Below are 17,752 nucleotides of genomic sequence, written 5' to 3'. Positions count from 1 at the left end.
CTCTTAAAAATAGCGGAGTCAGGGGATATGGGGAGAAGGCAGGAACGGGGTACTGATTGGGGATGATCAGCCATGATCACATTGAATGGCGGTGCTGGCTCGAAGGGCCGAATGGCCTACTCCTGCACCTATTGTCTAGTGTTTATCTCTTGAGGTGGTGTTTGTGAGCTTGGTAAAACTGCACACTGTTGAATGTAGGTGACATCCATGGTTTAGACAATGATCCCTTGGTCAAGGTTTGACTGCGTTGCCTTGCCACCAGCACATAGTTAAACGGCCCTGGGTTACACGCTACCCAAGGTCAGCTGGCCCAAATGGCCATTTGGGCAAGGTGGGGGATATGGTGGTATTAAGTCAGGTCACACTGGAAAACGACAGCAAAAAAATTGGAAACTGTGACAGTGAGGGCAATTGAGGGAAAAAACACAAAGTGACTGGAAGTGTTAAATCATTCAAAAAGTGACACGCAGTGAAACTTGGTTTTCTCACCAGAGCCTAGGTCTGAGCACCCAAGTTTGGGGGACTCTTATTTTGACGCGGAGGTGGGGCTTCCCGGCGGGGTGTGGGCCGCGGCGAGGGCTCGCCTCGCCAAGGGAGGGGCAAAGGAGGCGCGAGACCCCTCGCTGCCCACCCGCCGGGCTCAGTGCGGCCTGGTCCCCTCAGCCCGTGCCTGGGCCTTCCCGGAGAGCGGCTCCCCAGTGGCGGGGCAGGCAAGGGGAGGGGTGTGGGTGAGACACACGGGTGGTCCCTTTAAATCCACTACAACTTGCTTGAACACTGTGCATCGCACTTACCAGCGACCCGGCGTGTCGACCCAGCCCGGCCCGCAGACGTCCACACACGGCCACCAACAACGGCCCGTCCCGCGCCAGCAGTGGCCGGGAACCGCGGGCACCGACCGAGAGTAAAGATCCCGGCACTCGAGGTGGACGGGCGCGCGGCGCATGCGCGGGCTCTCCCCTCCCCGCCCACTCCGTCGCCTTAAAGGGACAGAGACGGACACAAAATGCTCAGTTACTCAGCGGGACATGCAGCACCTCTGGAGCGAAGGAATGGGTGAGTTTTAGGGTCGAGACCCTTCTTCAGACTGAGAGTCAGTGGAGAGAGACACCAGAGATGTGGAATGGTAAGGAGTGAAAACGACAGATCGACGCAGACGCTGTTCAAGGAAAACCCGCTGAGTTTCTCCAGCATTTTTGTCTACCAAGGAAAAGTAGAACGCAGGACTCGGTCTGAAGAAGAGCTCGATGGTGTATGACCCGCTGGGTTAATCCAGCATGTTGTGAATATCTTCGATTTGAATCAACATCTGCAGTTCCTTCCTATACAAATAATGGTACATCGTTTGCTTAGGGGAGGGCAGCGAGGGAGGGACGGAAAGCAAGGGTTACTTAAAGTTAGATAAATCAATAGTTATACCGCTGGGACCGAGGCCGAGCGAGACATGCTGCTCCGCTCCCCAAGGGGTTAGGGGAAGCGAGAGAGTGGGACATGTTGCCCCTCGCTTCCCCTCCCTCCGGGGTCGGGACCGCGAGCACTTCTCCGCGCTCTCCGAGGGCAGGGACAGCGCTCTCCTCGTGCTCTACCACTCAGGGACAGAGGAAGCGCCCTCCTGGTCCACCGGGATAGAGAGAGCTCTCCCTGCGCTCTCCCATCCGGATTTGACAGCACTCCTCCCGTGCTCCACCCGGGGGAAGAAGGGACCTCTCCTTGCACTCTACCCGGGGTAAACAGCGCTCTCTCTGCGCTCCACCACCCGGGGGAACTCATCCTGCGCTCTACCCGGGGAAGACAAATCTCTCCACCCGAGCATATAGACCGCTAGGTAACAACCCGCTCGGTTAAATGCAGAATACTTCAGATTTCTCTTCATATGGAGTCTGCAACATTTTCAGCACAAACCTCTAACATTTCAAAAGTCACTTTCAAAAGTGAAATGTGCACTCAGTGTGAATTAATCAAACGGATAATAACTTGTGGGCAAAACGGAGGCAGATCATTGGGAGGGTGGGTAACTAAAAATACAGATTTTAAACCGAGCGGACAGTAATCCACAAGGACTACACAGTACTGAAACGGTTCGAGCTGTACATATGCGCGACTTGAGATTCCCTGGACCCCTTTTCATTTTACCTCCTCGATTAATTTCCATTTATAACATAAAGTAAGCATTAATGCTACAATGCCATACATTTTCCCATTTTATCAGAACAACAGCCTAGAGCACGTTTTGCAAAGACATGAGAGTGATTACAGAAAAGACACACACACGTACACAGACACACAACTTAGTCAAAAGGAAGCATGGATAGAGAGGATCAAGAAAAGGAATCGCAATAGTCCTGAAGGCATAGCCACCACTGGTATAGCAGTTGGGGTCAGACAGATGCAAGTTATTGGCGTTAGAGGCACAAACAACTTGGAGAGTTGTTTGAGAACTTTCCAGAGATAATTGGCCACAGGTAGAATGTTAAATACAATATCTTCTGGTAAGCAGAAACCATTGCAGATGAAAAATAACAAAGGTGGGGAGGATCGTATATAGGATAGCACATAGATGTAGGATCTTGGATGAGGTTCAAGAAGGTTAGAGATGAAAGCAGTTAAGGCAAGTTAATGATCAAAATATTGAAGGAGGTTTGAACAGTAATAGACTGAGGAAGGTGCAAAGGCAGGATGCAACAGAGATTAAAATGTACAGCTTCTATGTCCAGCAAATATAAATGTAGAGAGAGTTATGTGTGTGTGTGGGGGGGGGGGGGGGGGGGGGGGGGGGAGTTATGAAGAAGCAGGACTTTTTTTCCCCAGTAAATCAAAAGCATGTTCATTATCCCTTCGGGAATTTCATCAGGCTGAGGATCTTTTGTTCTGCCGATTATTTTTTCCCTTCAGTGAAAGGACCTTTGGGAGAAGGAAACTAAAAGAAAAACCCATGATCAGTTCCACCCCAAAGGTAAGTGCTTGCCTGAGTACTGAGCTGATATGACAGCTGTGACTAAAGCAATCCCACCCTGTCAGATAAAGCACAAGGATCTGTCACAGCAGCAGGGCAGAGGAAAGAGGACAAGAATAGTGAAGAAAAAAATGAAGCGCTTTCAATCAAATGCTTAACCCAACAAGCAAAACATTTTTTAGTCTAAGTCACATTGGTAAATTTAAACCCCCAAAAACATTCTCCTGGAATAAACTTTTGCTGAGTTTGCAGATCTCAATCAGAGACAATGTGTCTGTAGGGAGGAAACATCAAAGATTCTCACTCCTGATTAATTCTGAATGATCACTCCAAGGAGATGGTCCATTTTGAATAACAAATGAGCATGTTTTAGATTGCCAAGATACCCTCCCCCAAATCCCTGCTGCAAAAATTAAAACAGACTCACAAGAATGAAGCCAGAACTGGTGGAATAATGTCTCAATCTTCGGAAAGTGGTTTAAAATTGCTCAATTGGCTTAAAAGTTGAAAAAGCCAATGACTGATAGCAAAGGTGACAACAAGTCACTGCAGTGATCTGCTATGGGTGGAATGTTTCATTCTGCTGTGGGTGGAATGTTTCATCATCCGAGTCCATATGCTGATCAATGGCCACTATACTCCACAATGCATTGGGCAGGCGTATGCTTTCCCCACAGTGTGTTACTTCTCCACCAACCTCCATGGCTTTTCTTTCCTATGTCATTCAGCTATTTGCTGCAACGTGACTGAAATCTCTATGTAAGTAGATCCAATTGACCTAGATTCTGCAATTTAAATTAGTTATTGCAACACTATAGTTCATGAGAACAGAAAAGCTTCAACTATCCTGTAGAATTTGATTTCCCAACCTGTAAACCGCCAAGGAATCGATACAGTCCAGGATAGGAGAGCATACATTGTAGCAAAAACAGATCACATGGCCCTCAAACCTGCTCACCATTTAGTAAGAACATGGGTGATCAGATCCTGACCTTGGCTCCACGTTCCTGTTGTCCATAATTCTCTATTCCCAAATGTATTTTTGGTCTGGCTCAGCCTTGAGTGAATTTGCTGACTCTGCCTTCGTAATCCTTGAATTCTAAAGATTCAGAAACTCAGGAGAAATTTCCCATTTAAATCTGAGAAAGTAATGATTTCTCAGTTTGAAGCTATGTACCCTGCTATGTCCAGACTCCTATGCAGAGGAAACATTTCCCGCACAACAAACCACCCCCTCCCCCTCAGAAACCAGTTTCAAAAAGATCACCTATAATATGTCTGAACACAAGCTGCTCAATCATTCCCAACTTCCTGTATCCCAGGAATAAAGAAATTGAACTCTGAACTTCCTCCGGGCCAGTATATCCATGTTTACATTAGACAACAAAATCTGTGCACAATATGGCAGGTGTGATCTCATCTATGCCTTGTATAGTTGCAACCAGGTTGCCATGTTTTAATAAGCGAGTTCGATATTCCGAAAAACGCAAAGAATAATGGGATTTGTCAAAGGTCATTCGAGAATTTAAAAAATGAACGGGGTGCCTGGTAGCGGGGGAGAGCGGGGTGTAACAGCGAGAGAGAGGGAGCAGATGCAAGTGGGAGACGGGGAGACTGGATTGGTGGAGAGATGGTGAGAGTTGGGGGGGGGGGGGGGGGGGGGGGGGGGGGGGGGGGGGGGGGGTGAAAGATGTGCATGGGGAGACACGAGAGAGGTTTTAGTTAGATAGACAACCACTGGTAAAGCCATGGCTCGTTGCTTCTAGGAGAGTTGAGAAAATGTCCTCAATCGAGAGAATGCAACTTCAGAACCCCCCTGGTCTCGACCACGCTGCAGATTTCCATGGGCACAAGGAACAAATGACCTAAAGTTTGCGTTGAGTAAATTGATAGTTCTTACCGTCCTCGTTACCGGCGTTATGTGAGAGTGGTTGGATCCCATCTTCAGCTCAGCCAACGTCGGTCACATTATCCGGACAGGCAGTGGGGGATCAGGAGCCGATGTGAGGCATCGGCGATGCTCTGGAATCCTAGTCCACTGCCGCCACCGAGCAGCGGGGTACAAGAGTCAGGTGAGCGGCCCGCGGTAGCGGGTGCCTCTCCACACGCTGCTGGAAGAACATGCTTCCAGTTCCCGGGTCGGGCGCTGCCTTCTCGACCCCGCTGCACAGTGGCGGCCGACACGAATTCCAGAGCATCGCCGATGCCTCACATCAGCTCTTGATTCCCCCGCCGACTGTCCGGATAATGTCCGGACCGACGTTGGTTGAGCTGAAGATGGGATCCAACCACTCTCACAAAACGCCAGTGGTGCGGCGAGGACAAGGACGTTAAGAACACTCAGTTCACGCAACGCAAACTTTAGGTCATTTGTTCCTTGCGCCCGCGGAAATCCCCGCTCCCATCCATTCCAACCATGGCACAAAAGTCTAATTTGTAGGAAGTCTGAAGGAGGGTCTTCTATCCAGAGGTCCGCGGACGGGAGTGTTGGATGGGAGCGGCAGCTGATTAGGGACGAGACGCAGGTCTGCACCCATGCAGCGGCATGGCGGCCGAGAGTGTTTATCCCAAGTGACCCATGACCTGTGCATGCGCAGTCGGAATACCGAACTCACTTATACTCAATAATTGCCCATCATTTCACCTGCCGACATGTTCATGTATAATTGATACCAATCCAAATCAGCCATACCCTACCAGACCATCACAGAAACCAACCTCCCTTCCATAGACTCTATTAATATTTCACACTGCCTCAGCAAAGCCACCAGCATAATCAAGGACGAGACTTACCCCAGTAACTCCCTCTTCTCCTCTCTCCCATCAGGCATGAGGAAGTGTGAAAACACACACCTCCAGATTCAGAAACAGTTTCTTCCCAGCTGTTGTCAGGCAATTGAATCATCCTAGCAACAACTAGAGAGCAGTCCTGAGCAATCTATAATAATACATTTTATTTATGGGCGCCTTTCAAGAGTCTCAAGGACACCTTACAAAAATTTAGCAGGTAGAGGAAAAACATGTAAGGGGAATGAAATAAATAGTAGAGACATGACTAGTACACAAAGTAAAGACAGAATTTAATACAAAACACAATACGAGGCAATTAATGCACAGATGAAAAGGGAGGGGGACGTGGGGCTAAGGATAGGCAGAGGTGAAGAGATTGGTCTTGAGGCGGGACTGGAAGATGGTGAGGGACACGGAATTGCGGATCAGTTGGGGAGGGAGTTCCAGAGCCTGGGAGCTGCCCTGGAGAAGGCTCTGCCTCCAAAACTGCGGAGGTTGGACTTGTGGATGTAGAGGAGACCGGCTGATGTAGATCTGAGGGACCGTGAGGGTTGGTAGGGTGAGAGGAGGTCAGTGAGATATGGGGGGGGGCAGATGGTGGAGGGCTTTGTAGGTGAGGATCAGGATTTTGTAGTTGATCCGGTGGGAGATGGGAAGCCAGTGAAGTTGTTTGAGGACTGGAGTGATGTGATGCCAGGATTTGGTGTGGGTGATGAGTCGGGCGGCTGCGTTCTGGACCAGTTGGAGTTGGTTGATGTAGGTGGAGCTGATGCCAAGGAGAAGTGAGTTGCAGTAGTCCAGTCGGGAGGAGATGAAGGCATGGATGAGTCTTTCAGCAGCGGGAGGTGTGAGACTCACTGGAGACCCTTGGACTATCCTTAATCAGACTTTACTGGATTTTATCTTGCATTAAACGTTATTCCCTTGATCCCTGTATTCCCTTTATTATGTATCTGTACACTGTGGATATTTCAATTGCAATCATGTATAGTCTTTCTAATGACTGGTTAGCAATGCAATAAAATCTTTTCACTGTACCTCAGTGCACATGACAATAAACTAAACTAAACCATGTCTTGCCAATCAAGTGTTATCCAGATGCTTCCTCAATTGGTCTCTACCATATTCCTTATTTTCTTCTCTATATAACATTTACATTATACCACTCCATCTAATTTCACTGTAATATCATATACACTTAACATTTTATGCTTTATTTCTCGACTTATTACTGATTAAAGTTTAAAAAAATCAAAATACTTTGAATTTAAAACGTACGGGTTGGGAACGGGTGCGTTGGTGGAACAGACCCAACGGGTCTGCACTTGGTCCAGTACTTATTACAAGTCTCATCTTGTACGTGTGTATATGTGGTTTTCTTTACATCATCGCAAAACACTGCGGGGTAACAATTACATTTTTCATATTCTGATTGACATATTTTCCCCTCTAGGCCGAGAGCCCCTTCACTGAACATTTTACGCTTTATTTCTCGATTTATTAGATTAAAAGTAAGTAAGAAGTTTTAAAACATCAAAAGACGTTGAATTTAAAACGACCAGCTTTCACTGATGACGTCACAATGGCTCGGCTTGCAGTGATCAGCTTCGCTGAAGATTTAATCCTACATTTCACGTTATTCGCGATTAAAGTTTTAAAATTGCCAACTTTAACAAGATATGTACATATTCTGATTCACATTTCCCCGCCCTAGGCAGAGATCACCTTCCCTGAACATTTTATGCTTTATTTCTCGACTTATTACCGATTAAAGTTTAAAAAAAATCAAAATACTTTGAATTTAAAACGACCAACTTCAACTGATGACGTCACAATTGCTCAGGCTTTTCACCTCACAGGAGGGTGAATTGCTATTGCAACAGGCAGGGCAAGTGCAATTGGGGGCTGCGGGTATGGAACGGGTGTATTGGGGGAACAGACCCAATGGGTCTGCGCTTGGTCTAGTAAACAAATAAAATCTGATACCCACTCACAGAGCTAATGGGATGTGTGAACAATAACTTGGCCAAAGCAGTATTTTATTGCAGTGAACAAGTCAAAGCTAAAGAAAGCAAAATATGCAATTGAACTGAACTGCTTTGAGGAAAACTGTGGATAAGCAAGACGTCAGAATTAAGGACAGAGATTCTTTGGTGGGGTGGGGAGGAATTTGGACTGAAAGGTTATTAAACTCATACCGGACAAGGAGGCATTTGAAGTTAGGAAGAAAATTTTAAAATTGAGGCTTAGCTAATTTGAGCATCTGAGTCAACACCATAGGCCAGCCATGCAGAGGAAGTGAGTGAAAATGGAAATGTGGATTAACATTCGGGGAGAGCTCTTTTTAACGTTACATATGGCAGAAGATGGAAGTTGGCCAGATGTGTGTTGAAGTAAATCAAGCTAGAGATAACAGAGCCATTGATGAGACTTTCAACAGCAGTTAGGCAGAGAGAGACAAAGGCCATGTTTCAGGGATGGAAGGGAAAGCAGAATTGAAAAAATGGCAATCCTAAACAAGATATTTTAATTATTTTTCTAAACAGAAATAAAATAGGAATTTAACATTTTACTTTTAAATACTGTGTTTAAAATTGCTTTCAGAACCTAGCCAGAACCGGAAAAATTAAACCAGAAATTGGAATGAGCACACCTTTTATATATTTGTGCAGAGCTTGCAAATGAAAGCAAGTTGCATAGCTTGTCTTGGAGCATCTCTCTGCAACACCTTTGTGGACTGATAGACACAAAATGCTGGAGTAACTCAGTGGGACAGGCTGCATCTTTGGAGAAAAGGAATGAGTGACGTTTCGGGTCGAGACTCCATTCCTTCTCTCCAGATATGCTGCCTGTCCCACTGAGTTACTCCAGCATTTTGTGTCTATCTTAGATTTAAACCAGCATTTGCAGTTCTTTCCTACACACCTTTGTTGGCTGGATGCTTTGTCGAGAGAACTAGGAGGCGAGTCCTCCTGGCCACGTAACAATAGTATACCTTACCTTATCACCCCCATCTTTGGTTACTATCTCCACTCCTTATCCACACGCCTGACTCATCTACCATTCAACACTTCCTCACTAGATCCACCTATCACCTTTCAGGTCTTACCCCACCCCTTCCCTCACCTCTTTCTACCGGCTGTCTGCCCTCTACTCCACTCATCTGAAGCAGGGTCCCGACCTGAAAGGCCGTCTGTACTTTCCCTCCATTGATGCTGCCTGACCTGCTGAGTTCCTGCTGCAGTTTGTTTCTATGCTAGAAATACTCAGCAGTTCAGTCAGCACACCGTGTAGAAAGAAAAGGTTAACGTTTGATGTTAATGACATTTCATCAGAATTGGGAAACGTTAGATATAGTCAACATAGTGAAGTGGGTGATATAGAGCGAACTAAACTTATGAAATAATGGAAAGTTGGGGAACGAAGGCAGATATTGCAATATATGAAACACCAAAAGGTAACTTGCAGATAAAGCAAGCATTGCGGAAGCCAAAGAGCACGTCGGTCTTTACTGTCAGAGGGTCAGAGTACAACAGCAAGTCATTCCAAACATGTACTGAGCAGTTTGTTTTACATACAGTGAGTTATTAGAGTTTGGAATGCACAATCAAGGTTGCTATAGGAGGCAAATTCAATTGCTGCATTAGGGGAGCTCGATCGGTACTTCAAAAATAGTTGCAAGGCTCGGGAGTGGGCCAAGTGCCCTTGTAATGAAGGCCAAATGGCCACCTTTTACACCATGAAATTTAGTTGAAATTGTGAAATCACATCCATTTGGTGAGAGCCTATCAAGAATATTGTCATAGAGTTATATAGCACGGGAACATGCCCAAGCTGACCAAGATGCTCCATCAACGCTATTCATGTACCTGGTCGTGTCTTTTACATGTTGTTTTAGTATCTGTACCTCAACTACTTCGTTTGGCAGCTTGTTCCATATACCCACCTCTATGTGGAAAAGGTTGTCCCTCAGATCTAGCGTTTTATTTATTTTCTCAAGAAAGGACATATTTGTTTTTGAGATTATATATTGCAGAGTTGTCCACTGAGGAGGGATTGATTATCACTCGCCTTTATTGAATTTAAGTTTGAGAGGTGACTTTGACATCATGGGGCTGTGGTCTGTGGAGCTTCTAGCCGCAGGCGTGGCCTTACTATCCGAAGCCTGGGATCCCTTGCCGGGGATCACCAGAGAAGAGCTCCGACCGCCAGCCTGCGGCCTATAACATCCTGAAGCCGCGGTCTCTGGTAGGAAAGTGCCAATTTGGGACCTCCAAGCCTCGGAGTGTGTTTGACCGCCCCGACGTTGGAGTTTCAATCATCCCGACGAGAGGGCCTGTACATCCGGCCGTCCGTAGAAGCGACTACGGAGGGATTATGGCCCCAACAACGGTTGAACAAGGAGGACTGGCTGAACTTTGTTGCTTTCCACCACAGTGAAGAATGCTGTGGTGGATGTTTGTGTTAAATTTTATTGTGAATTGTGTGTTATTTTTAAGTGTATCGCTGCTGGCAAATTGATTTCGCTGCACCTTTGGGTGTATGTGACTAATAAAATTGACTTTGACCTTATTCACAGATAAGATGCAGATAAAATTTGTGTGTAGGAACTGCAGATGCTGGCAATACCAAAGATAGGCACAGAATGCTGGAATTAATCCACCATTTTCTGTCTATCTTAAATACAGATAACCCGTTTCCTCAGGATGGAGACAGCATATTGATATAGGTCTCAGGTTGAAGGCTCAGCTTTTTTGGAGTGTGGAAGAGAAACATCCTTTCACAGAATTGTAAATCTTTGAAACTCCCCATGGGTAGGAAATTAAGTATGCCACATGATTTATCATTGGACTGGGCACACCACTATTTCCTTTTGGGATAAATATTCTTTAAAAGGTCTCTTACACTGGACTCTGACAGAATCATGAGCCCGCCAAATTTTTTATCATCACCACCCAAAGACTCTAATTGCCTGACGAGAACTGTGTGCATGAACTAGCCCCAACGACTGCCCTGGAAGCCATCGAGTCAAACATGGAAACAGGCTCTTCGGGTCAACGGGTCTGCACAACCATTCACCACCCATTTATGTTAATCCCATTTCATTCTCCCCACATATCCATCAACTACCATTAGATTCTACCACTCAGCCATACACAATCAGCAATTAACAGTGGCCAGTTAACCTACTGACCCACACATATTGGGATGTAGGAGGAAACCAGAGCACCTGGAGGAAACTCATACAGTTGTATGGAGAACATGCAAACTCCATGGACAGGATTTTCCTGGACTCCCCAGAGCCAAGGCAGAGCAACTCTATTGGCCACAAGCTGAGCAATGTATCATTCCCAGAAGTAAGTTATAACTCAGTATTGGAGAATGGCACTTTCTACTGTAACTGCAAAACTACACATTCACCAGTGTTAATCTAACCAGGGAATAGCAGGTGAAAGTCCAATCAAGGGTACCCGGACATGGCGCCGAGGGACGAGAAGCCGAAGCAAAGAAGTGGAAGCCAAATAACCGAATGGAAACAAAGCCGAAACGGCAACTAACCGAAAGGGCAGGACGCCTAAAAGCCAACTAACTGAAAGACTGCATCGCCTAAAAGCAAAGTCACCGAATGCCGCTCTGCCGAAATGCCACCTACCCGAAAGGCGGCGTCGCCTACAAGCCTCTGACAGCCAAACATCAATAATGATCTTTAAGAGGCTTTAAGATAGGCACATGGAAGTGCCAATAATGGAGGGATATGGATCATGCACAAGCAGACGAGATCAGTTTAACTTGGCATCATGTTCGACACTAACACTGTGGGACACAGGGCCCGTTTTTGTTGTGCAGTTCTATGTTATGTAACACAGTCGCAGATTCATGTTTCAGTGCACATGCAGCAGCAGCCGATGAGCGATGGATCTGTTCCTGACATTAATAGAGGATTCAAGGTGAGAAATTGTCAAAACATAAAGGAGGTTACAAAGGGTCAGAGTTAATTCAGTGGACAAAGACCTGAAAAATTGAGTATAACGGGAAAATATGAACTGTCCATTTTGGCAGAATAAACTAAAACATTATGTAAGTGTTGAGCATTTTGATTTACAGAAATATTGATATCTTTAGTGCATAATTCACAAAAGGCTAATGTGCAGTTACACCTAGTAATCAGTAAAGTGAACAGAATGGTATTGTATATTGTGCATTATATATAGTGAGGAAGATCACATATCAAATGCAAAGGTTGCGAGGTCATGCTTTAGTTGTATGGGACATTCGTGAAACCACAGATTAAGTATTGGTGTACATTGCCGGTTTCTTTATTTAAGGAAGAACGAAAGCAGTTCAGAGCAATTTACAGTATTGCTACCTGAATTGGGTGGGCTGTTTAAATAGCAATCGTTAGATATGTCAGGTTGGCTAGAGTTTAAACAATGAGTTGAAACATCATTCATCAAATGTTGCCAGGACTTGAGATATAGGGAGAGGTTGGGCAGGCTGGTACTGTATTCCTTGGAGTGCAGAGGAGTGAGAGGTGATCTTGTAGAGATGAAAAAGATCATGAAGGGAATAGATAGAGAATCAAGAACTAGAGGACATAGGTTTAAGGTGAGAGGGGAAGGATTTCATCGTAATCTGATGGGCAAGTTTATCCACAGAGGTCGTCCGTGGGTATATGGAATGAGCTGCCAGAGGAGATAGTTGAGGCAGAAATGATAACAACATTTAAAAGACATTGGGACAGGTATATGGATATGAAAGGTTTAGAGGGATATTGGCCAAATGCAGGCAGGTGGGACGTGTAGATGGGGCACCTTGGTTGACATGGACAAGCCTGTTTCCGTGGTGCATGACTCTATGATTATATCATCATGAAGGTACCTCCGGATGTGGATGGAATATTTCCACTGGTGGAAGAATTAAGAACAAAGAATCATTGTTTAAAAATAGGGGGGGGGGGGTTGCATTTAAGACAGGTCATTATTTTTTTTGCTTTCTCTGAAGTTTACAAATCAATGGAACTTTTGTCCTTCAAAGGCAAAGGAAGTAAAGTCTTTGATTATTTATAAGGGAGAGGTATAAAGAGTGTTGATAAACACAGAAAAATAGGTGCAGCAGTTGGCCTTTCGGCCCTGCGAGCCAGCACCGCCATTCAATACGATCATGGCTGATCATCTAAAATCAGTACCCCGTTCCTGGTTCCCCCCCATCCCCCCCCCCCATATCCTTTCGCCCTAAGAGCTAAATCTAACTCTCTTGAAAACTAAAGGTTATCAGGGCATGCAGAAATGAAGAGCTGAGGTGAGGTTGAAATCGGATTAGTCACGATCTCACTGGATAGTGAAGGTCCTAATCTCATATGTTCAGACACATGTCCTGAAATGCATCAAAGTGTCTCAGCCACTCAATTTGGTCGCAGGGACCCACTCCTCTAGTTTGTTTTCATTTTCCTGCAAATGTTTCCTTTTCAAGTACTTTTTGAAAGTTACAATTGAACCTTATTTCATGGTTTTCAAACAGAACGTATACGATCCACAACTCACTGCACAAAAATATTTTCATCTCTCCTAGATCAGAGTCAAACAGTATGGAAACAAGCCGTTCGGCATAACCTGTCCATGCAACCAAGATGTCCCATTTACATGTATTTGGCTCATATCCATCCAAATCGTTTCTACCCATGTACATTCCAAACCTATCTATCTGCTATACAAACTAAAACTCTGATCATGTGCTCTTCCGGTTTGCGCGTTTTTTCTATTTGCGCGAAAACGGTACGCGATAGCGCTACTATTTTTTGCCAGCTCACTCCCCGTTCTCCTGTGCTGCGAACAGTTTTGTTCCAATCGGTGGTATATTGTAAAAGTAAGTGAGGTATAAAAATCGTAAAAACCACGCTGGCACAGATCGATCTCCTCTCCTACCAGTCAGCGCCGCGCGGATTGGTCTCTTCTCCTGTCACTCCGCGGGACGGTCCAACCATTCCTACGCCATCGTGTCTTTACTGGAGCTGAGTATGGCCAACGGAGGTCTCCAACAAAACAATTTTTGAAGGGACGAGAGCGGCCCGGCCCAGGAGAAGTCACCAAACGGAAAGTGGAGAGTCTGATCCCAGTGGAGAAGAGCGCCCAGCACCCGCTGTGAGTCCTAAACGCAACGCCATCACAACACCCCGCAGCTCCAGCCCCTTCCCGTCTGGTCCCCTAGTTGGTTTTTGCAACTCAAATGCAGCCTCACCAACGCCTTGTACAATTGCAACATAAAAGATCTGCCAATTAATGTTAAACTGTGTCCTCTGGATATCGACCAGCGAAAACAGTTAGTCCAAGAACCTTTGGTTTTTCCTCGTAACAATGGTATCTTTTCTCGTCAAAAATGGGCTTGCCTTCACTTTTATTTACACGTAGTGCCACTGGGCCAGTTGATTCTGAGATCATAACGATGGTATAGAGGGGTTGTTGTGCCATTCTGGACAAAATATATTTGTCGGGACTCCCCATTTGTGTTTCTGCAGTATCTATTGATTGTCTTCCATTATCAGAGGACACCTACGCTTTGTGGCATGGGGCCAATTTGAAAATGAAACATTCTGGTGAAGTATTACAGTGAAGTAGCCATTTTTTCATTACATCTTAATCATTAGATCTCATGATATTGTTAGGAACATTGTAAATGGACTCCATTTCTAGAATTTCTGAGAAAACATGAAGAATAGAATCAGGCAGGCAAGGGGGAATATTCATCAGCACATTTTGTGAGTCAAAAAATATATATTGCAGAGGACTTTGTGGATTTTAAATTTCCTGCACTTTCTCCACCTCCATGACACAGACAAAAGGCATTTATCTAATTTGAAAAGAAAGTGTGGTGACCAGGTAGTAATTCTCAGCATTAGAAAAGCATTTATTAACAGGTTAGATGCAAATGAGATTAATTTAAGGGCTAGAAGTAGAAGATAATCATTAATAAATCTAACAAAGAATCCAGGAGAAACCCCTTTACTTAGAAAGTGATTACAAGGTGGATTACAGACTGTAACTGGGGCAATCAGCTTGGCTACATTTAAGTAGTGTAGAGAACAAAGGGAGGAATATATTGATTGTCTGTGATAGTGCGGAGCATGTACATACGCACAGTCTCAACCAAGCATTAATCTGTGGGGTCAAATGTTCTGCTTCTTTGATCCGATTCAAAGGCAATCCCTGCAACAACATGGTCCTTCATCCAAGGATAGACACAAGAAGCTGGAGTAAATAACTGGGTTAGACAGCATCTCTGGAGAACCGAAATAGATGATGTTTCGGGTCGAGACTCTTCTTCAGACTAAGGGGAAAGGGATACTTGAGATATAGACGGTGATATAGAGAGATATGGAACAAATAAATGAAAGATGTGCAAAAAAAACCCCAACAATGATAAAGGAAACAGGCCATTGTTAGCAGTGGGCTAGGTGAAATCGATTTAGACAATGAGACTCAACAAGACAATTTTGAAGCTAGTACAATGACAGGTGGGGGAGAGATGGAGAAAGAGGGGATGCAAGGGTTACTTGAAGTTTGAGAAATCAATATTCTTAACACTGGTTTGTAAGCTGCTCAAGTGAAATATGAGGTGCTGTTCACTTCAAGGATTAAGCTATGCTAAGTCTTTTCCCCAAATTAAACTGTTATGATGAAATAGTGAAATATTGAAATGAAGGTAGAGACAAAATGCTGGAGTAACTCAGTGGGACAGGCAACATCTCTGAGTCGGGTCGAGTCAGAAGAAGGGTCTCCACCCGAAACATCGCCCATTCCTTCTCTCCAGAGAAGCTGCCTGTCCCGCTGAGTTACTCCAGCATTATGTGTACCTTCGATTTAAACCAGCATCTGCAGTTCTTTCCTATAAATATTGAAATGAATTGAGTTAAAAGAAAAATTGAAGTTACCTTTCTAAAATTTTTTAAATATCACAGGAATAAGGGAGATAAAAAATGTATTTTAGCTGTAATATATCTGATAAACAGAGGAGGGCGCTAGTTTGTGAGATGATGGTTAGGAAGCCATAGCTCAAGATCAGAAACTAATTGTTTTGTAACAGTCAATAAGGTGAAAGTGTTTCCAGTGGCAGGAGGGTACGCTAACCAGATGGGACAGATTAAGATGCAGGCACAAGGAACTGCAGAATGCAGGATCATTAAGGTGAACAAGCTGCCAGAGGAAGTAGTTGAGGCAGGTACCATCACCAAGTTTAAAAAACATTTGGGCATGTACATGGTTAGGATAGGTTTAGAGGTATCTGGGCCAAATGCAGGCAGGTAGGACTTGTGTAGTTGGGTCAAAGGGTTGCCTGTTTCCACACTATATGACCCACTGACTGGCAAAAGTGGATGGGGCCAAAGAGAAACTAATGTTGGGTAAAGTGCTGCCTCAAAAGATGTTGGAAGCAGATTCAACAGAATCCTTCAAAATCAAGTGGGATAACTATTGAGGGTTGGGGCGAGAAAGTGAGATTTAGAGCGGTTCGGAAAAAAGGATGGGACCAACTAAATAGATTTAGCAAAGAGAAGGAAAAGGTGATAGCCTGGATGGCCTTATTCAATGATCCGAAAGAAACACATCAGTAACAAGGGTCAGGATGAAGTCTCTGATGTGACTGGCAGGCCGAATGCTTGATTTATTTATTTTCCCTCAATTTGCAGAGACTGGGAACTAATTCACTCCTGGCTGGTGAATGAGTGGAATTTTCCAGCTCTGACTCATCCACAGTAAGAGACGCCATTTGGCCACGCCTGTTCTGCATTCCCCAGTGTCTTAAAACCAGCTGTGGCTTTCGGCTCTGCAACTCAGGACAAGGGCGCAATGTGTCACGAAAAACATTCTCATATGGTCCAACGGAAAACTTTTTGATAAACGTGAAGAATTTGCTGAATATGTTGGTCCTTTTATCATTTACAAGCAGCCATGTAAAAGTTAAATGTAAAAATATAATCAGAGCAGTACTGTTTGTTAAAGCTCCAATGTTCAATTGGTGGAGCTAGTGATGCAGGAGATCAGATCAATAAAGATATTTTTCAGCTCCCCAGACGTTTTGTTGGCTAACACACCACCTGGCGTGATGTTCATACTGAGAGCAGGAACAATCAGCAAGCTCTTTGTCAGTCAAGCCTCAGCACCATAACAATCGGAGATGAAGATATCATAAAAAGGAGGGCATTTTGCCCTTCCAGAGTTGTGGAGGGAATGGACAGACAACCTTTGGTCAGGCATAGGCAGGAGAAAGCTGTAAAAGAGAGGCGTGGGAGGTACAAAACATGGCAAGTCATAGGTGGAGAACACAAAGTGCTGGAATAATTCAGGCAGCATCTATGAAGCTCGTTTTGGGTGATGACCCTTCTTCAGACTCAATGTGATAGGTGGATACAGGTTTGATTGGCAGATGGGTGGAGGAAGTGGCAAAGGCTTGAGGTGAAAAGGATGTCAGATAAGAAAGATCAGAAAAGATAAGAGGGATGAAATTAAAGCCGATGGGATATGGTTGGAAGGGACGGGGGAGGAAGATGGGGGATGAAAGGGAAATGGATGCATGCAGAGTAGTGGAAAGGAGCATGGGGACTAGGGTGGTGGAAGAAATGTGTGGACCAGGATGTGGGGGTTGGGGGGGGGGGGGGGGAGGAGAAGAGGGGGGGGGGGGGGTAGGAGGGGTATTACAATTTAACATTTATTGGCAGAACGAGCATGTGTTCAGCAAAACATTCACCTAGTTTATGCTTGGTCTTACCAATTGCATCGGGAGACTCAAATGCCTGGTATATTTCTCAAGCCAGGAGACCAACAATAAATAGTTCAGTGAACAGTGCAAAACAACACACAAAGAACAGAAGATATTTGAAAATTAGGCACCATTCTTGTGTTAGCTCAAGATTACTCGCAGAAGCAGCATAATCCCACAGACAAAAACAATTAGATCAAAATGTTGCCGTCTGTCCACATCTCACTCCGAATGATGGTAGACAATTAAAGACTCAACAAC

General features: G+C 44.9%; 1 protein-coding gene across 9 annotated transcripts in view; it reads right to left on the bottom strand.

Annotated features, from left to right (window-relative positions):
* gatad2ab (GATA zinc finger domain containing 2Ab) overlaps window positions 1-17,752 on the bottom strand; it is a 109,028-nt gene that overhangs the window by 77,780 nt on the left and 13,496 nt on the right. For 2 of the 9 annotated variants that reach the window (XM_055658649.1, XM_055658651.1), the window contains exon 1: window positions 795-1,053. The exons of 1 other annotated variant lie outside the window; for it this stretch is intronic. In XM_055658649.1, the coding sequence (XP_055514624.1) occupies window positions 795-946 (152 nt within the window). In that variant the 5' untranslated portion in view covers window positions 947-1,053. Of the gene's footprint in view, window positions 1-794; window positions 1,054-17,752 lie in introns of those variants that run through there. 6 more of the 9 variants (XM_055658656.1, XM_055658652.1, XM_055658658.1 and 3 more) reach the window with 6 other exon arrangements.

This window comes from Leucoraja erinacea, chromosome 29 (genome assembly GCF_028641065.1).
Source record: "Leucoraja erinacea ecotype New England chromosome 29, Leri_hhj_1, whole genome shotgun sequence".
Classification (NCBI taxonomy): Eukaryota; Metazoa; Chordata; class Chondrichthyes; order Rajiformes; family Rajidae; genus Leucoraja; species Leucoraja erinaceus.
Note: the sequence above shows the minus strand (reverse complement) of the source record. Positions and strands in the feature narration are given on the sequence as shown.